We start from the raw sequence: 20,633 nt of genomic DNA, 5'->3' as shown, positions 1-20,633 counted from the left end.
TCCTGATCGGATTGCGTGTAAAATTGCTTGCTTGTGTCCATAGTGTAATATTTTTAGGATCACCGCACGTGGACGTGTAGCTCCCGGCCGCTTTGGGCCCAACCGGTGTGCCCGCTCGACCCTCAGTGGTCCCGGTAAGTTATTTAGTTGTAGTGCTCGTGGGAGCCAATTCTCCAAAAAGGCACCCAATTCAGCTTCCTTGATTTGTTCTGTCAAACCAATTAAACGTAAGTTGTTGCGCCGCGATCTATTTTCTAGATCGTCCAGTTTATTTCCTAATTCCGCAACCCGCTTCCGTAGGGCCTCTGTCGGTTGTTCAGACTCTACCATGCGGTCCTCTATGTCACTGATGTGTTGTTGCATGTGATCTAAATCCAGATGGAACCCATCCAGCCTCTCATGTGCCGCCTCTGCTCGATCAAAAATTGCTTGCAGCTTTTTGTCTAAAGCAGCCTCCACCGCCGCTGTAACTTCCACGGTGATTTCAGCAGTCCATGCTGAGCATACACTTGAGCTCGGTGATGGTAGGTCGGTCGCCATTTTAGGTTCCGCGATCTTACTTTTGTCTTTCTCTTTCTTCTGTAGTTTTGCAGTCATCCTGTGCTTTTTCACTCAGATTTTTCAGCACTTCAGGGCCAAAGCTTCCCTTGATTGATTACTAAGGAGGGGGAGCAGTTGTATCCCGCAAATTACTCGATAATAGCGTTAGTTGAGGGGGACTGGCAGGAGCTCAGCTCACCCACGTCTTCACTCCTGCATCACACCACGTGATCTCGAGACCTCCTTTTTTATCTATGGATCTGAATTCAAAGCCCAAATCTACTGATAAACAATAGACACAAGGCTCAGATGTTATAAAAAATAGAAAGCTTGGCATCAGGTAGAATAATGGAAAAGTGACGTTCCAAGAAAGCAATAGGGCACCCTAGGGGGCACTGCAGTGGACTTTGTAAAATGCTCCCAGGTACACATCTCACCATTGCTCCCTTACCTTGTCTGCTGAGCCCCCCCAAAACCCACTTCCCCCAACTGTATACCACTACCATAGCCCTTACGGGTGAAGGGGGTACCTATATTTATTTATTTATTGATTGATTGTATCCCACATTTTCCCACCTTTTTGCAGGTTTAATGTGGCTTACAATGTATCGTTCTTGATGGATAATAGATCAGAAATAGACAATTAGTGTTGCATTTAGATCGAGCATAACATAAGAGAAAGTAAAATAATCTTACTATCGTTCTTGGTGGATAATGGAACAGAAAATAGACAATTAGTGTTAGATAAAGATCAAGTGTTACATAATAGAAAGTTAATCAATCTTACAATGTAACGTTCTTAGTAGATAATAGATCAGAAAGTAGACAGTGTTGCGAGAGGGTCGTGCATGATATAGTAAAGAGTTAAGCAAGCAGGTATATGAAAAGGAACTGTTCCGGTTATAGGTAAGGTGGAGATGTATTACATTTACATTCATTGGTCTTTGTTGTATGCCTTATTGAAGAGGTGGGTCTTCAGAGATTTCCGAAAGTTGGTTAGTTCATAAATATTTTTTAAGTTGCGTGGCAGTGCGTTCCATAACTGTGTACTCAGGTAAGAAAAGTTTGACGCATGAGTTAGTTTGTATTTTAGGCCTTTGCAACTGGGGAAGTGAAGATTAAGGAACGTGCGTGATGATCTTTTAGCGTTCCTGGGTGGCAAGTCTATCAGGTCTGACATGTAGGCTGGGGCATCTTCGTGAATGGTTTTGTGGAGTAGGGAACATATCTTGAACGTAATACGTTCTTTAAGTGGAAGCCAGTGTAGCTTTTCCCTTAGGGATTTAGCGCTTTCGTATATGTGGGTACAATGGGTTTCTGATGTGTTTTGGAGGGTTCACAGGTTCCTTCACAAGTGTAACAGGTAGGGGGAGGTAGAAGCCTGGGTCCACCTCTCTGCAGTGCTCCGCATCCACCACTAGACCACTCCAGGGACCTGCATGCTATTCTGATGGACTTGAGTATAACATCTGAGGGTGGCACAGCGGCTGGCAAGTAAAGTTTTTCATCACATTTTTGGGGGGTGAGAGGGGGTTAGTGACCACTGGGGGAATAAGGGGAGGTCATTCCTGATTCCCTCCAGTGGTCATCTGGTTATTTAGGGCACCTTTTGTGCCTTATTCATTATAAAAACAGGTCTAGTTCAAAACGTCTCAAGTTTTAGTCTTCGACAGTTTTGTTTTGGTTCATTATGGATGAAAAACGTCTAAGTCTTAGGAATGCCCAAGTTCCGCCCTGAACACTCCTGACACTCCCCCTTGAGATTTGGACATACTTCTGAAGGACTTCAGAGAAAAACGTCTAAAAAGAGGTTTTGAAAATGCTGATTCGGATGTCAAATGCAGACATGTCACTTTTGAAAATGAGCCCAAGAGTCAACATTGTAATTAAGAGCAGTTACAGAGAGGGGGATCTCCCCCACTCTCATCCGTACTTCTTTCAGGATTCTGTGAACAGGCACTGTCACAGCTTCCTAAGGAGGGGAAGGGAGTCAAGGAATTAGAGGCTATCCATTGTTTCTCCTTTGTTTCTAAAGAAAATGGGATGGACTTAGCATCTCCCTAATAAACTCAGTAAATGATAGCTACTCTGAGGAAGATTTACATATCTTAAATGGTGGGGAGAAATCTGATGGGAGACCAGTGGACCCCTCTGGTTCTTCTTCAGATGCCCAGGAGTGCTCTGATTCAGACTCATAAAAGTACTCAGCATGAAACATCTGAGTCTACCTGCCTAGAATGACTGACCTCTGAAATGACAGAATGGTTTGGTGATTTTGAGTTGATTCCACAGAAGAATTTCATATTGAATACAGTAGACATTTCGTAGATAGAAAATACATCAAAAGTTTTAGGTGCGATTCTTTTGATTCCAGGATGACATTAGAGGATCAAGTTAATGCTCTGACAAAAAAATTTTTTTACGGTTACAATTGAGGCCTGTTTGATCTTCTTTAAGTCCTCAAAGTTTTAGAAGTGTCACTCAAGCAGTATTATTGCCTTATTTGGATTACTGCAATTCATTATATGGGGGGATTTCTATAAAGTAAATTCCAGAATAGAATTCAAGATAGCTTGCATGGGCCAAAACTCGGATGAACTGGCAAATTATTGTTCCCTTCTCAATAACTATATTGATTCCTATTCTGCACAAAATTGAACTTTGGCTTTTCCAAGTTTTAGAGGGATGAGATTAAAAAAATATCTGGAACATTCTTTTAGATACTTAAGTCCAAAAATTTGGAATAATTTGACCATTCAAATTAAAAAATCTACCCCCTGTTTACTAAGTTGTGCTAGAGGCTGCCATACGGCAATGCCAACACAGCCCATTCAAAGTGAATAGGCTGTGTCGGTATTAGCACAGCTTAGTAAACAGGTGGGCTAGTTCTTACCTGCTGTTTCATTAAAATTTTAAAACTTATTTAATTTCTGTAAATGATATGGAGTAGTTTAATGTATATTTTTTGGTGTAAGCTGTAATTCATTCCATTTGTGGGAAGTTTTTTTTACTGTAATCCGCATTGAATGCTAACACAAAAATGTGGAATATAAGACATTTGAGGGTACAGAATTATAGCTGAGAGCATTGAAGCACAGGGGACCTCTGATGCACACCAAAACTGAACCTACCAATTTCGGAAACCCTGAAAATTCTTGGAGTTACCATTGATCGACACCTAACACTTGAAAATCACGCGAAAAACACAACCAAAAGATGTTCCAATCAATGTGGAAATTAAAAAGAGTAAGACCATTCTTCCCAAGAACCATCTTCCGTAATCTGGTACAATCATTGGTACTCAGTCATCTAGACTACTGCAATGCACTTTACGCCGGCTGCAAAGAGCAAATACTTAAAAAAACTCCAGACTGCCCAGAACACTGCAGCTAGACTCATATTTGTAAAACCAAAATATGAAAGTGCCAAACCCCTACGAGAGAAGCTACACTGGCTCCCACTCAAAGAACACATCGCGTTCAAGGTATGCACCCTAGTTCACAAAATCATCCATGGTGAGGCTCCAGTCTACATGTCAAGCTTGATAGACTTACCACCCAGAAATGCCAAAAAATCATCTCGCACATTCCTTATTCTTCATTTCCCCAACTGCAAAGGCTTAAAATACAAACTAATGCTCGCATCAACCTTTTCCTATAAGAGCACACAATTCTGGAACGCGCTGCCGCGCAACCTAAAAAGGATCTACGAACTAGCCAGTTTCCGCAAACTATTGAAGACCCATCTCTTCAACAAGACATATAATAAAGATCAAGACATGTGAAATTCCCCACATGCACCTAGAACTGTCTTATAATGTATATCTTGTTTATCGCTACTATGCCTTATCATTATCATGTAACCCAAAATCCTTCTGTAATGCCAAATGTCTAAACTGCCCTATCTCCACTATTCATGATGTACGGTAAGCCACTTTGAGCTGTGAAAATGTGGAATACAAATGCAACAAATAAATAAAAATAAATAAATAAATAAATACCACCTTTTTGTGGTTACAATCAAAGCAGTTTACATATTATATACAGATACTTATTTTGTACATTCGTTTTTTTAGTGCTATTATAATTGCTAAGCTAGCTTAGAAACACAAGGAAAGGATATGTAGTATAGCCTGACTCTATACTTCCACAGGACTTGGGGGGGGGGGATCCCCATGGGATTCCTGCTAACCCTGTTCCCATGCAGCTCTCTGCTTTGAAAAGGCCTGAGGAAGTCACCCTTCGTTCAGGTCTGTGCTGATGCTCGGAAAATGGCTGTACTATGAGCTTGGAAACCTCAAAAGAAGCACACATCAGTTTTCAGATTATCTAACAGTCCTCATGAGTGACTGCACATTTCAAGCCACTGCACTGGGAAATTGAGGGTCTTTCCATAGAAGATTCTCAACTCATCTGCACAGAGCTCACAGACCTCTGTGCACAGGAGCTCCTCTTTTTGCCTTCTGTACTTGAATCAATCTATTTTCAGCTTCATAATGGTCACTGAGGTGATTAAAACAATCTTTTCATACTTTGCATTTGTTCTGGTTATGATCTGCATCCAGGGACATTAAACACTTGCATTTTAGGCAAGGCCTGAATCCAGATTTTAGAGCAATACCAAATACATAAAAAGAAAAAAAGAAAATAAACTGGCAAAAGAGCAACATTGGAAATGGTTTTAATTTAAAGAAAAGAATCTTGTCAGGCATGTTCTGACCCCCGAGAGCCTTATACTAGTTTATAGTGTGGCCCTAAAATGTATTTAATGCCTTTACTGTTATTCTCACTTCTAAGGATTTTTACTGCTGCAGTCCTCACTGCAAAGATTTATGAGCAATGCATTGTGTTTAATGTAGTCTCACATATAATGCAGTCGCTCCTGCTTGTCTGTATAATGTCCATTATTAGTGGTCTATTCCCCTGCAAAAACCTCCTCCCTTTCTCAGCCAAGCTTGGTTTTTTGTCTACCTACTATCATTTCCTGGTCATTCTTACTATCTCTGTCCTGAGAGGTCAGCTGGATATGACCTTTCCCTCCAATCAAGGGCTGCCGTCTGGGACCACCCCTTCTACCTGATGGTAGGTTCTCTACCTATTGGTCCCTTTACCTCCGCCTTGAGCCCTTTCTTGACCTCCCCTTGTCCAAGAGACATTCTCCATCTTGCTTCAGATAGCACATGTTCTGCTACTCCCCCCCCCCCCTTGTAACTCGTTCATTCTTTCTCATAATATATTGTATATTCCAGTCACCCAGCTCTGAACTGCTTGCATATATTTAACTATCCTCCCACCTCTGCATGAAAGCTCCTTCTCTTTAGGTTTCTATCTCTAACCACTGACACAGCTCTCAGAATTATGGAGTCTCTTGCCTTGGGGCAATACTTCTGAACATCTGATTGTGAGTAAACTATCTATATTCAATAAATGAAATTTCAGAAAATAAACAGGCTTCAGGTGTGTGCTGATGTGCTGAGGTTATACTTCTAGGATATTAAAGCTTCACAGATATTACACTTTAAAAGGCCTTGACAAGGAGAGCTTTGTTTAGTTTCCATTCTGCTGAGCAGACAAAATGAAAGCAAGGAATTTAGGAGATTACTGCTCATGGGAAAGGGAAGTTATGAGTTCTGGGAGAGCTGTTCTGTCCCAACCAGTGGTGTAGCCAAGGGTGGGCCTGGGTGGGCCAGGCCCACCCAGTAGCAGCACACATATGCTGATTCCCTAGCCCCACCAGCTGAAAACTCCCAACAACTGTCCCTCCTGCATAGCTTGTAAATAGCAGATGGCATGCAGGTGCAACAAGGAGAGACCAAATCACCTGTGGGTCAGAGAGGATTTCTTCTACCCACCCATCTTGAGTCCAGGCCCACCCAAAGTTGGGTGTCTGGCTACGCCCCTGGTCCCAACAAAGTGCGATGATGTCACCCACTTGTGTACTTGAAAATATAAAAGATCAACATTTACACGTGTATGCCTTTTCATATGTGTATATGCTACTATTTAAACATGTCCATGCCACATGACGTTTCTAATATGGCCTCTACAATCGCCTGAAAAGCAGAGGAGGGTCAAACCTAGAGGCGGAGGCATTACGCAGAAAATCTTTTGCAGATGGGGCTCTTTGTACATAAAATTATGCCAAAACAATGATTTTACAAAATGGGGCTTGTTCTTCTAGAAAACTAAATATTTTTAAAACCAGCACACAAAAATGTCATTGCACATCAGTTTTCACAAAAAACATAGCTAGTTCTCAAGATGCTCAATAATTGTGACCTTTTCTGTTGGACCTCCTGAGGAGCTCATTTACATCCACAGAGAAACTGCTCATTAAATGGCTTCTACTCTACAGGAAATCCCACAGGATAGTACATCAAACAGTCTTGGTTTAATACTAAGGGCCCTGTTTATAAAGGTGCGCTAGCGTTTTTAGTGTGTGCTAAAAATTAATACACACTAACCATGTAGACGCCCATAGGAATATTATGAGCATCTACACAGTTAGCACGTGCTAAATTTTAGCATGCCCTAAACATGCTAGCGTACCTTTATAAACAGGGCCCTTAGTATTAAACCAAGACTGTAGAGGAGTCCAAACGTTTTTATTTTGTTGCATTAGGGTTTTTCTGCCCCAGAAAAATAAAGGTAAAATATGTCATGTATAAGCATTACCATGGTGGTTACAAAACCTGGCCTGCGATGAGATCTGATCAGTCCTGATGACATTGATGACATGGCATTGATGACAGCTGTTAGACCCTTAGATCACAAGAACACTTCTGTCAAGCAGCCTTTCACATATTTACATCTAGAATGGCTCTTTACATATTCATGAGCAGGATTATAAGGATATATTTTTGTTGTCAACACAATTTTTATGCTTTGTTTCATTTGGGAAATGAAAAAACAAACAAACCAAAAGACAAATGAGTTTCCACCTTTCTCTCCTCAGGCACTGATGCTGTACTTCAAAATGGCACTGGCTGATCCGTGGCTTGTTTCATTGTGGAGTTTAGCATCAGTGAAACATGAATGACTAGGGATGTTCCTTTCTCACTGGGACCCAAGAACCAGGCAAGTTTAACAAGGGACCTGTGGGGTAGGGAGGTTGGGACTGATGGAGGAGTGGCCTAGTGGTTAGGGTGGTGGACTTTGGTCCTGGGGAACTGAGGAACTGAGTCCGATTCCCACTTCAGGCACAGGGAGCTCCTTGTGACTCTGGGCAAGTCACTTAACCCTCCACTGCCCCATGTAAGCCGCATTGAGCCTGCCATGAGTGGGAAAGCGCAGGGTACAAATGTAACTAAAATAAAGCCCATGCGAATTTTCAACATTTTGCATATGGATTTAATTGGCAGGGCCTGGTTTTAGTATACACTCTCAGTAGCATGAACTAAAAAGTTTAAGAGTAAACCACTGTAAAATGACACACACTAGAAAAAAAAAAAAATCTATGGGAAGTAACTTTTCAGGTCTCTGTTTTATCAAGGTAAAATTTTCAGTCCATGACTTTTCTAGTTTGTCCCAATAGAACACTCTGAATGTATCATAACAGTCACATGAAAAATCTTGATTCACCAAAGTCTTTCCCATCCCCACAAAATGGGAAAAAAGCCTTTGTGAATCAGACTCTATGCTGGTCACCACTATACTGATATAATACAAGTTATTCTTACTTACATGTTCTTTACAATTTACATCCACACACACAAAAATATTTTATTGCTAATGAACTCAATATGCCTACAATATATAGACTTTGAAAAATTAAATCTATGTGCATGGTATCCAAACTTGACAGCTTGACAGTGGCCAAAAGTATATGTGAACTTTGATGTAGCTAAAATTCCATTTACCCCAGTGGTCTTCGCTAGTTTTTAAGTTGGGGCCACTTTGGATCCAAATGAGCTGAAGGAGAGCTGCCAAATATCTTCCCATGCGAGGCCACGACTGCTCACCAGTGTGTGTCAATGACATCCACTCTGCCAGCCTGCCTTCAAACATTTTATTGGGTGTATCCTCAAGGAGGTGGGCATTTCCAAATGCAATCTTTTCATCTTCTGAGAAATGCCTTGTTCTTCAACTGCAACTTAGTGCCACAGTAAAAAGTAGCCTGCAGTAGTGTGGGCACGTGTTTTTGGTGCATGCTGGATCATTTTCTACTGTGGCTTTTTTCAATGGGGGCAGTAAATGGCCATGCACTAGAATTAAAGGTAGCGCATGGCTATTTACTGCCTGAGCCCTTACTAGCAGTAAGGGATGACATGCTACACATGTGGTACTCATGCAGCATGCACCAATGTGGCTGCGATGCCAGTTACCACTGGGAACGCCTCCTGTAGTAGAAATAGCACATGCCAACTTTGACATTACTGCCGGGTAAGCGAGCTACCCAGGCAGTAGTGTTGATTTGGTGCATGCTACACGCGTGGTAGCCCTACTGCTGCTTTGTAAAAGGGCCCCTTACTTAGCTGGTTAGCAAACCAAATAAACTGCTACCTGGTGAATATTTTTCAGCTACTTTCAAGACATTTTTCTACACTGGCTAAGTTGTGTCTCCACCAAAACTCTGCCCCACGACTATCCCTAACCTAGTTGGTTATGGAACATAAGAACATAACCATCGCCATACTGGGTCAAGCCCAGTATCCTATTTCCAACAGTGGCCACTCCAGGTCACAAGTACTTGGCAAGATCCCAAAAGAGTAAAATAGATTTTGTGCTGCTTATCCCAGGTCCATCTTAATAATGGATTCTAGACTATTCTTTTAGGAATTTTGGCTACTTAGTGGAGATAAGTGCTGCTGAATATTGGCAGTAGGCCAGCTCAGAATGGTTTAACTGGGCAGTATCCTCTCCTGCCCAGTTAACCTCCTTTAAATATCGAGCCCAATTTTATAAAAATATAAAGACATTGTCTTCAAGGGCAGATCCGAAACATATTTATAAAAATGTAAAGGCCAGTCATTTTGGATTACTGTACCATAGGAGTAACTGGGGTCCATTCCACCCCATTTTTAACTATCATTGAGGGAAAATACGGGGGATGGGGGGGAGAGAGGAAGGATGATGCTAAGAGAACTTTATTTTTTTCTTGCTTCATTTTCCAATGAAAGCAAATTGCAACAGAAAATCCTACAATACAGGTTAAAGCAATCTACCTGCAATACTGCCTACTCTAGATGCATAGATACCTATTAACCGTGGGAAAATTTACCCTACTATGTCCTACTCCTTTCTGTGAATGCTTTTAAAATATTGCATTTTCTATGGTATCCTTATTAATCCAAACTTAGTAGAGGGGGTATTCACTAATATTCACAAAGTATAACCCAGCTCTCCATATACTTTAATATAGTTCAACCACACTTATATAAGAGGATATAATTCCACTTATTTAGGATCCTTCAGACTTCCTATCACCATCATACAGGCTAATAACGTGAGCCAGGCACTTTCATGATGGGTAGGTATTCCTCACTCGATCCATTTCAAATTTGATAGGAAGTCTGAAGGATCCTAAATAAGTGGAATTATATCCTCTTATATAAGTGTGGTTGAACTATATTAAAGTATATGGAGAGCTGGGTTATACTTTGTGAATATTTTAAAATATTGCATAGCACATGAACAATATAGCTCTTTTGTGGGGGTAGTTTTATCACTTTCCACACTAGTGAAAAGTACACACACTCTGTGGATTTTGCAGAATATTCAAAGAAAGTGCTACCAAAATAATAAATAAATAATATATATATTTTTTTAAAACACATAAATACCTGTACAACGGAATGCAGGAAAGCTACACTGTAAAGTAAAGGTTTCCACATAGGCAGATTGCTGACATCAAGCTGGTCCTGATTAATTCCTTGAAATGTCCTCTTTAGGCCTGCATTCATTCCCTGGGGAGGTTCATTTGTGAACTTAATAGAAGACTGTTAAAAAGAAAAGAAAGTCCATTTTCAGGTTTAAAAAGAAATACTGTAACTGAAAAATGTGTAAAGTAGTATATGTAGAAAAGATATATTAAGCAACAGCAGGAGAGATCTGAATTCAAAGGATAAACCTGGATTTCACAGTACTGGAAGGAAGCGCTGTAACATGCTACTTGCAGGTGCCTCCTAGTGCTTTGCTGAAAGTGGTGTCCTTCAAGGAAGTATGGGTAGGAAAGAGAAACTGTCACATCTGTATAGCAGATAAAATCTTGGGAGCTAAGATGATAAAACAGGCTATTTCTGAAGGCTGCCAATATAACCTCAGTATGACTATGTATACAAATCACGACTCAAAAAGTCTAACAATCCAATGGCAATCACACAGTTACTCTCTCTCCTCATGCCCAGTAAATCCAAGAAAACAGTTGTAAGGAGACTATGTTAAAAATGGAAAACAATTATTCTCTTCATGCTGATATATATCATAGAATTGCATTATAGGAGCTATTTGTAGAACAGCATTTTACATGTTCAGATAGAGTGAAGCTATTTATCTGTAGCAGGTACTACTTGACTACTGCAACTTACTCCTCACCGGCCTCCCACTTACCCATCTATCCCCCCTTCAATCTGTTCAGAACTCTGCTGCACGTCTTATATTCCACCAGAACCGATATACTCATATCACCCCTCTCCTCAGGTCACTTCACTGGCTTCCAATCAGATACCGCATTCAGTTCAAGCTTCTCCTTCTTACCTACAAATGCACTCAGTCTGCTGCCCCTCTCTACCCTCATCTCCCCTTACGTTCCCGCCCGTAACCTCCGTTCACAGGACAAATCCCTCCTCTCAGTACCCTTCTCCACCACCGCCAACTCCAGGCTCCACTCATTCTGCCTCACCTCACCCTATGCTTGGAACAACCTTCCTGAGCTCCTACGCCAAGCCCCCTCCCTGCCCATCTTCAAGTCTTTGCTTAAAGTCCACCTCTTCAATGCTGCGTTCGGCACCTAACTCTTACCTTTCAGGAAATCCAGACTGCCCCAATTTGACTGCCCCTATCGGACTAACCATTCACTTGTCTTCTAGATTGTAAGCTCTTTGAGCAGGGACCGTCCCTCTATGTTAAATTGTACAGCGCTGCATAACCCTAGTAGCGCTTTAGAAATGTTAAGTAGTAGTAGTATTCTCAGAGGACAGCAGGCCTTATGGTAAGGAAATCCCACATTTTCGGTCCCTATTAAGAGTCACTGGGGGGAGTGACTGGGAGATCCCTAGGTGGGAGGAAGCCCAGCCCAAGGGAAGTAGCTTTGAAATAAAATGCAGATTGAAAATGAACTGAGAGGAAGAGTGACAAGGGGAGAGGAGACTAGGAAGAGATAAAGTTAAGTGCCTTGTAGGGGAGGTCTGTCTTTGTTTTTTTGTTTTCTTTTGGACTTTTGGTTTTCTGTTTGCTGATGCCTCAATAAACACAGTTTTATTTTTTTTCCTGAATAGACAGAACAGGATGCACTTTTGTGCGTATTTTTATAAAATACATGTAGATATAACTGGTGGAGGAGTGGCCTAGTGGTTAGAGTGCTGGATTTTGGTCCTGGGGAACTGGGTTCAATTCCCACTGCAGGCACAGGCAGCACCTTGTGACTCTGGGCAAGTCACTTAACCCTCCATTGCCCCAGGTACAAATAAGTACCTAAGCCGCACTGAGCCTGCCATGAGTAGGAAAGCGCAGGGTACAAATAAAAAAAAATACCCATTCTAAGCAGCACACAATTACTTCTGCAGCTCCCTCAGAGTAAGTGTAAAGCAGACCAAAATGTGCGCCCCTCCCACCTCGGGCTCTGGCCCCTCCCACTGTGAAGTCTGGCTACGCCCCTGGTGTAAAGCGAATGATACATACTTGTAGCAGGTGTTCTCCGAGGACAGCAGGCTGATTGTTCTCAGGACTGGGTTGACGTCCACGGCAGCTCCCCCCCCAACTGTAACAAAAACTTCGCGGGCGGTCCCGCAAGCAGGGCACGCCCACCGCGCATGCCCGGCCGTCTTCCCGCCCGTGCGCGACCGTTCCCGCTCAGTTGAATGACAAGCAAATTAATGAGTAAAACGCAACTTCAAAGGGGAGGAGGGAGGGTAGGTGAGAACAATCAGCCTGCTGTCCTTGGAGAACACCTGCTACAGGTATGTATCATTCGCTTTCTCCGAGGACAAGCAGGCTGCTTGTTCTCACGACTGGGGTATCCCTAGCTCTCAGGCTCACTCAAAACAAGAACCCAGGTCAATTGAACCTCGCAACGGCGAGGGTATAACAGAAATTGACCTACGAAGAACAACTAACAGAGTGCAGCCTGACCAGAATAAATTCGGGTCCTGGAGGGTGGAGTTGGATTTAAACCCCAAACAGATTCTGCAGCACCGACTGCCCGAACCGACTGTCGCGTCGGGTATCCTGCTGCAGGCAGTAATGAGATGTGAATGTGTGGACAGATGACCACGTCGCAGCTTTGCAAATCTCTTCAATAGTGGCTGACTTCAAGTGGGCCACCGACGCTGCCATGGCTCTGACACTATGAGCCGTGACATGACCCTCAAAAGTCAGCCCAGCCTGGGCGTAAGTGAAGGAAATGCAATCTGGTAGCCAATTGGAGATGGTGCGTTTCCCGACAGCGACCCCCTTCCTATTGGGGTCGAAGGAAATAAACAATTGGGCGGACTGTCTGTAGGGCTGTGTCCGCTCCAGATAGAAGGCCAAAGCTCGCTTGCAGTCCAATGTGTGCAACTGACATTCAGCAGGGCGGGTATGCGGTCTGGGAAAGAATGTTGGCAAGACAATTGACTGGTTAAGATGGAACTCCGACACCACCTTTGGCAGAAACTTGGGGTGAGTGCAGAGTACTACCCTATTATGATGAAATTTTGTATAAGGAGCATGAGCTACCAGAGCTTGAAGCTCACTGACTCTACGAGCTGAAGTAACTGCCACCAAGAAAATGACCTTCCAGGTCAAGTACTTCAGATGGCAGGAATTCAGTGGCTCAAAAGGAGGTTTCATCAGCTGGGTGAGGACTACGTTGAGATCCCATGACACTGCAGGAGGCTTGACAGGGGGCCTTGACAAGAGCAAGCCTCTCATAAATCGGACGACTAAAGGCTCTCCAGAGATGGCTTTACCCTCTACATGATGATGGTAAGCACTAATCGCACTAAGGTGATTCCTTACTGAGTTGGTCTTGAGGCCAGACTCTGATAAGTGCAGAAGGTATTCAAGCAGGTTCTGTGTAGGACAAGAACGAGGTTCTAGGGCCTTGCTCTCACACCAAACGACAAACCTCCTCCACTTGAAAAAGTAACTCTTTTTAGTGGAATCCTTCCTGGAGGCAAGCAAGACGCGGGAGACACCCTCCGACAGACCCAACGAAGCAAAGTCTATGCCCTCAACATCCAGGCCGTGAGAGCCAGAGACTGAAGGTTGGGGTGCAGAAGCGCTCCATCGTTCTGCGAAATGAGAGTCGGAAAACACTCCAATCTCCACGGTTCTTCGGAGGACAACTCCAGAAGTAGAGGGAATCAGATCCGATGGGGCCAAAAGGGCGCAATCAGAATCATGGTGCCGTGGTCTTGCTTGAGCTTCAGTAAGGTCTTCCCCACCAAAGGTATGGGAGGATAAGCATACAGGAGACCGGTCCCCCAATGGAGGAGAAAGGCATCCGACGCCAGTCTGCCGTGTGCCTGTAGTCTGGAACAGAACAGAGGCAGCTTGTGGTTGGTCTGAGAGGCAAAAAGGTCCACCGAGGGAGTGCCCCACTCTCGGAAGATCTTGCGTACCACTCTGGAATGGAGCGACCACTCGTGCGGTTGCATGACTCTGCTCAGTCTGTCGGCCAGACTGTTGTTTACACCTGCCAGGTATGTGGCTTGAAGAAGCATGCCGAACTGGCAGGCCCAACGCCACATCCCGAAAGCTTCCTGACAAAGGGGGCGAGATCCGGTGTCCCCCTGCTTGTTGATGTAATACATTGCAACCTGATTGTCTGTCCGAATTTGGATAATTTGACAGGACAGCTGATCTCTGAAGGCCTTCAGTGCGTTCCAGACCGCTCGGAGCTCCAGGAGGTTGATCTGAAGATCCTGTTCCTAGAGAGACCACAGTCCCTGGGTGTGAAGCCCATCGACATGAGCTCCCCACCCCAGGCGAGATGCATCCGTCGTCAGCACTTTCGTGGGCTGCGGAATTTGGAATGGACGTCCCAGGGTCAAATTGGTCCGAATGGTCCACCAGTGCAGTGAATTGCGGCAACTGATGGAGAGGCGGATGACATCTTCTAGATTCCCGGTGGCTTGACACCACTGGGAAGCTAGGGTCCATTGAGCAGGTCTCATGTGAAGGTGAGCCATGGGAGTCACATGAACTGTGGAGGCCATGTGACCCAGGAGTCTCAACATGTGCCGAGCCGTGACCTGCTGAGACGCTCTGGTCTGGGAAGCAAGGGACAGAAGGTTCTGCGCCCTCGCTTCGGGAAGAAAGGCCTGAGCCGTCTGAGAATTCAGCAGCGCTCCTATGAATCCCTGAGACTGGACCGGCTGGAGATGGGACTTCAGATAATTTAGCACAAACCCCAGCAGCTCCAGAAGGTGGATAGTGCACTGCATGGACCGAAGAGCTCCTGCCTCTGAGGTGTTCTTCACCAGCCAATCATCGAGGTATGGGAACACGTGCACTCCCAGCTTGCGCAAGTACGCCGCCACCACCACGAGGCACTTTGTGAACACTCGTGGCGCAGAGGCGAGCCCAAAGGGCAGCACACAGTACTGAAAGTGCCATGTTCCCAAACGGAATCTGAGATACTGTCTGTGAGCTGGCAGTATCGGGATGTGAGTGTATGCGTCCTTTAAATCCAGGGAACATAGCCAATCGTCTTTCTGAATCATTGGTAGAAGGGTGCCCAAGGAAAGCATCCTGAACTTCTCTTTGACCAGGTATTTGTTCAGGCCTCTGAGGTCTAGGATGGGGCGCATCCCCCCTGTTTTCTTTTCCATAAGGAAGTACCTGGAATAGAATCCCTGCCCTTCCTGCCCGGGTGGCACGGGCTCGACCGCATTAGCGCTGAGAAGGGCGGAGAGTTCCTCTGCAAGTACCTGCTTGTGATGGGAGCTGAAGGATTGGGCTCCCGGAGGACAATTTGGTGGAGTGGAGGCCAAATTCAGGGCGTATCCGCACCGCACTATTTGGAGAACCCACTAGTCGGAGGTTATTAGAGGCCACCTTTGGTGAAAAACTTTCAACCTCCCCCCGACTGGCAGATCGTCCGGTACGGACACTTTGATGACGGCTATGTTCCCATGGATCCAGTCAAAAACCCGTCCCCAGTTTTTGCTGTGGAGGCGCAGGGGGCTGCTTAGGCGCACACTATTGACGGGAACGAGCGCGCTGGGACTGTCCCTGTGCCTGATGAGGCCTTCGGGCCGGCTGGGCATACCTACGCTTGTTGTAGGCGTAGGGAGCAGCCTGCCGGGCCCGGGAAAAACGTCCACCTGTAGAGGTGGATGCTGAAGGCGCCCGGTGGGAGAACTTGTCGAGGGCGGTTTCCCGTTGATGTAGTTGGTCCACCAACTGCTCAACCTTCTCGCCGAAAATATTATCCCCCCGGCAAGGGACATCAGCCAGCCGCTGCTGGGTGCGGTTGTCCAGGTCAGAGGCACGCAGCCATGAGAGTCTGCGCATCACTATACCTTGGGCCGCAGCTCGAGATGCCACATCACAAGTGTCATAAATACCCCTGGACAGGAACTTTCTGCACGCCTTCAGCTGCCTGACCACCTCCTGAAAAGGCCTGGACTGCTCCGGGGGGAGCTTGTCGACCAGGTCCGCCAGTTGCTTCACATTATTCCGCATGTGTATGCTCGTGTAGAGCTGGTAGGATTGGATGCGGGTCACGAGCATTGAAGATTGGTAGGCCTTCCTCCCAAACGAGTCCAGAGTGCGAGACTCCCGCCCCGGGGGTGCCGAAGCGGTATCCCTCGAACTCCGTGCCCTCTTGAGAGCAGAGTCCACGACCGCCGAGTCATGAGGCAATTGGGGCCGCATTAACTCTGGGTCTGAGTGGATCCTGTATTGGGGATGGTGGGGTTAGATAAAGGTCTCAAACAGTTCCGAAGCAGTGTCTCTTTGAGGACATTGTGCAACGGTACCGTGAAGGACTCTCTAGATGGTGATGCATAGTCGAGGACCTCGAGCATCTCGGCCCTCGGCTCATCCACAGAGACCACGGGAAAGGGAATGCTGATAGACATATCCCTGACAAAGGAGGCAAAGGAGAGGCTCTCAGGTGGCGAGAGCTTCCTCTCCGGTGAAGGAGTGGGGTCGGAGGGAAGGCCCACAGACTCCTCTGAGGAGAAATATCTGGGGTCCTCCTCCTCCCCCCACGAGGCCTCTTCCTCGGTGTCGGACATGAGCTCCTGTAGCTCAGACCTCAACCGGGCCCGGCTCGCTTCGAGGCACCGAGTCCTCGGTGGCGTCGTCGAGCGGTGGACTCCCGCGCCGGCGGGGATGAAGCTCCCTCCATCGACGTGGACTCCACCTGCGTGGCGGTCGAGACCGGCGCCGCAAGCGGCGTCGGCGTCGAAGGCCTCGGCACCGGGCTAGAGCACGCTGGCGCCTCCATCGACAGCGCCGGGGGTGCCGCACAGTCTGGCGCATCAGCCCTTCCAGGATCCCTGGAAGGATGGCTCGGAGGCACTCGTCAAGGCCCGCTGTCGGGAAAGGCGAGGGGGCCGGTGGAGGTGCCGGTGCCAGAATCTGCTCGGGTCCAGGAGACGGCACCGAAGTGCCCATGCCCTGACGTAGGGATACCTCTACCACCGAGGGGGAACGCTCCTCCCGGCGCTACCGCTTCCTCAGCATCAAGTCATCTCTGGAGCCGGAGCTGGTAGCCACATGCGCCGTGGGCGACCGATGACGGTGCTTTTTAGCTTTCTTCCGGTGCCCGTCATCGGCGCTCGGCGGTACCGAAGAGGAGGAGGTAGATCCCCCTCGGCCTCGAGGGATCGGGTCCAACAGGGTTCGGTCCCGATGGCCCTGGGTAGAGGGAGTGACCGGGGCCGATTGCCCGCGCGGCCGCTCACCCCTGCCATCTCCGGAAGACCGGCGGGCCAACGGAACCTGTGCTCCTGGGGTCGGTGCCGATTTCGTGGACATCGGTACCGGTATCGAAGATCCGGCGGTCGACACCGATGCCGTCGAAGTCGACGTCGAGGGGCCGGCGCAAGTTCCAAAAAGACGGTCCTGCAGAACTTGCCTCGCCACCTGTGTCCGTTTCTGTAAACCGAGACACAAGGTGCACGTCTTGGTATCGTGCTCCGGCCCGAGGCACTGGAGGCACCAAGCGTGAGTGTCGATCTGCGAGATATGCCGGCCGCACCGACCACACTTCTTAAATCCACTCGGGACCTTCAAGGACATCGACGGAAAAATCGCGTCGGCGAAGTCAAAGTCGTTCATGGTGGTGGTAAGAAGCACACCCGAAAAGAAATCGACCGCGCGGCCACAAGGCCGCAACGAGACGCCCCCCGCTAAACGTACTAGGGGAGTAAAACAAAGTTTTTTCTTTTTTTTTTTTGAAAAAAAAAAAAACAGAATAAAAGAAAAACAAACGAAGAAGAAGAAAAACTCACGTCTAAGGCGCGATCCGGTTTCCGGGGCTGACAGAGAGAGAGACGAACACGGCTCTCTCCAGCGCGGAAAAGAAAAGACTGAGCGGGAACGGTCGCGCACGGGCGGGAAGACGGCCGCGCATGCGCGGTGGGTGTGCCCTGCGTGCGGGACCGCCCGCGAAGTTTTTTGTTCCGGTTTGGGGGGGGGGGGGGGCTGCCGTGGATGTCAACCCAATCGTGAGAACAAGCAGCCTGCTTGTCCTCGGAGAAAGTACACACCATCTTTGTCTGGGGTAAATTTACAAAGGCACATAGATATATATGTTGCCTTCATGCCTAGGCACCCTGTCATAAAATTTGCCTCCACAAACCTTGGTATCTGAAGGTCTGAACACCAAGTCCTTCCTACTATCCAGTATTAATTGTCACTTATGCTAAGAATATCTTATATTGGGTTAAGCCCTTCACAATAGCCTGACTGTAAGAAAGCCACTTTGATTCAACTGTTTCATTTTTTTAAATTACTGTCATTACGCAGCCTATATAAATCTTGCTTAATTTAAAATATAGTTCAAATACAAGAAAATTCACAAACCTGAAGAATTGTTATTGGAAACTTATCATGGACCTCGGTGGTTATCCAGATCCGAAAACTGTCATCCAGAGTCTCTGCCGTATTAATACTTTCTATCAACTCATCCAAGACATCAAGTCCAAGGTGACAGTTTTGAAGCAACACCCAACCACCCTGTAACCAAAATATATTCAGAAAATTACAGGATTTCTAGAAACGGACCACATTTTTAGGGGGGGGAGGGGTGTCATTTCCCATGTTGTTTTGGGAATGTTTGTTTTTTTGCAATTTGTGGTCATGGAAGCAACATCGTTAAGATGGTGAGGAGAGCATGCAGTCTTCAGAAATAGTATCCATTATTCATGAAGCGTGCACACTCTTTCCTGACAGTGTGCACGTGTGCAGTGATTCTTGTGACTAGTCTGTACGAACTAGTGACAGCATATTTTGTGTTTTTCTGCTTGTTTTTATTTGCCAATGACATGTAACAACTATGTTGTTTGACATTTCCTATGATGATTCAAATGAATGCACAACTCTATACACTTCTATATGTCATGTAAATATAAGTTTTGTTAATGTAATCAAGTATCAGTCATATGTATGTAGCAAATTTGCTTTTCAGATTTAAGAGGGCTTCTGGGTGGGGAGAAACTACTACTACTATTTAACATTTCTAAAGCGCTACCAGGGTTGCGCAGCGCTGTACAATTAACAAAGAAGGACAGTCCCTGCTCAAAGGAGCTTACAATCTAAAGGACAAAAAGTGCAGTCAATCAAGATTGAGGCAGTCTACATTTCCTGGATACAGGTACAATGGTTAGGTGCCGAAAGCGACATTGGAGGTGGGCTTTGAGCAAGGATTTGAAGATGGGTAGGGAGGGGGCTTTGGAGGAGGTTGGCTGGTTCTGGGGTAATCTTGAGGAGGTTTGACTGGAGGGTCATGATTAAAGCTTTTCTGTGAGGGGGGGGGGGGGGACATGGGAGTCTACAATTTAGCATGCTGCTGGCTTCTATGAGACAGCTAGGAAGCATCAGGCTGCAACATGATGGCCCGATGCTACCAGGTGGAAAAATAATCTGAGCCGTTAGCTGGGGTTAATTTATAGGCTGTACTATTGCTTGCGCATGCCACAGTATGGGACTTACATAGTAATGAGCAGCTCTACATGCTTTTGCATATTTTGCATTTCAATACTATGTAAGATGAGGTGACATTTAAAATTGCATTAAAGCTCTGCACTCAGTGTTACAGCTTTTTAACATACATTAAGAGGCAAATAATGCACTTACAGGCAGATGATCAAAAGCAAACGCCGGTGCTAGAGGCTGTTAGCGCCATACTAGCGCCGGCATTTGCTACTGCCCCATGATCAGAGGCCACGAGCGAGTGAAACAACGCGCTCGAGGGCTCTTAGCACAAGTACTACTACTTAACATGTAAATACATGCTAAACAGGGCTCTTAGCGCAAGTATCTTGCAAATGCATGCTAATCAGCGCTTAACACATTCATCCCCAATGATCAGCGACCAGCACGCCAAAGATTGGGTTGCTGGCCGCGACAAACCCTATGCCAGCTCCGAGCTGGCATTAGGGTTTGCAGATCATTGGGGAGGAATGGTGAGCCCTGTCCAGCATGCATTTTCATGCTGGCAGGCCCCCATTCCCCCCTACAGCAAACCTGCCTGCGAGGGCAGTTAAGGATGTCCAAAATTTGGACGGTTCTGTGAGGGGGCAGTTGAGGATGTCCAAATTTTAGATGTTTCTGCAATGGGCAGTTAAGGACGTCCAAAATTGGATGTTTCTATGAGAAAGACGTCTTTCTCATAGAAACATCCAATTTTGGACATCCTTAACTGCCCATTGCAGAAACGTCCAAAATTTGGACATCTTCTACTGCCCCGTCACAGAAACGTCCAAATTTTGGACGTCT

The 20,633-nt window shown here is 46.1% G+C and overlaps 1 protein-coding gene across 1 annotated transcript in view; it reads right to left on the bottom strand.

The window, feature by feature from the left end:
* The window catches only part of DNAH8 (dynein axonemal heavy chain 8), a 1,267,128-nt gene that overhangs the window by 104,445 nt on the left and 1,142,050 nt on the right, over nt 1–20,633 (bottom strand). Inside the window, 2 exon segments of the mRNA XM_030199255.1 lie at nt 10,322–10,477; nt 18,720–18,872. Of these exon segments, the coding sequence (XP_030055115.1) occupies nt 10,322–10,477; nt 18,720–18,872 (309 nt within the window).

Source organism: Microcaecilia unicolor, chromosome 3, assembly GCF_901765095.1.
Source record: "Microcaecilia unicolor chromosome 3, aMicUni1.1, whole genome shotgun sequence".
NCBI classification, from domain to species: domain Eukaryota; kingdom Metazoa; phylum Chordata; class Amphibia; order Gymnophiona; family Siphonopidae; genus Microcaecilia; species Microcaecilia unicolor.
Note: the sequence above shows the minus strand (reverse complement) of the source record. Positions and strands in the feature narration are given on the sequence as shown.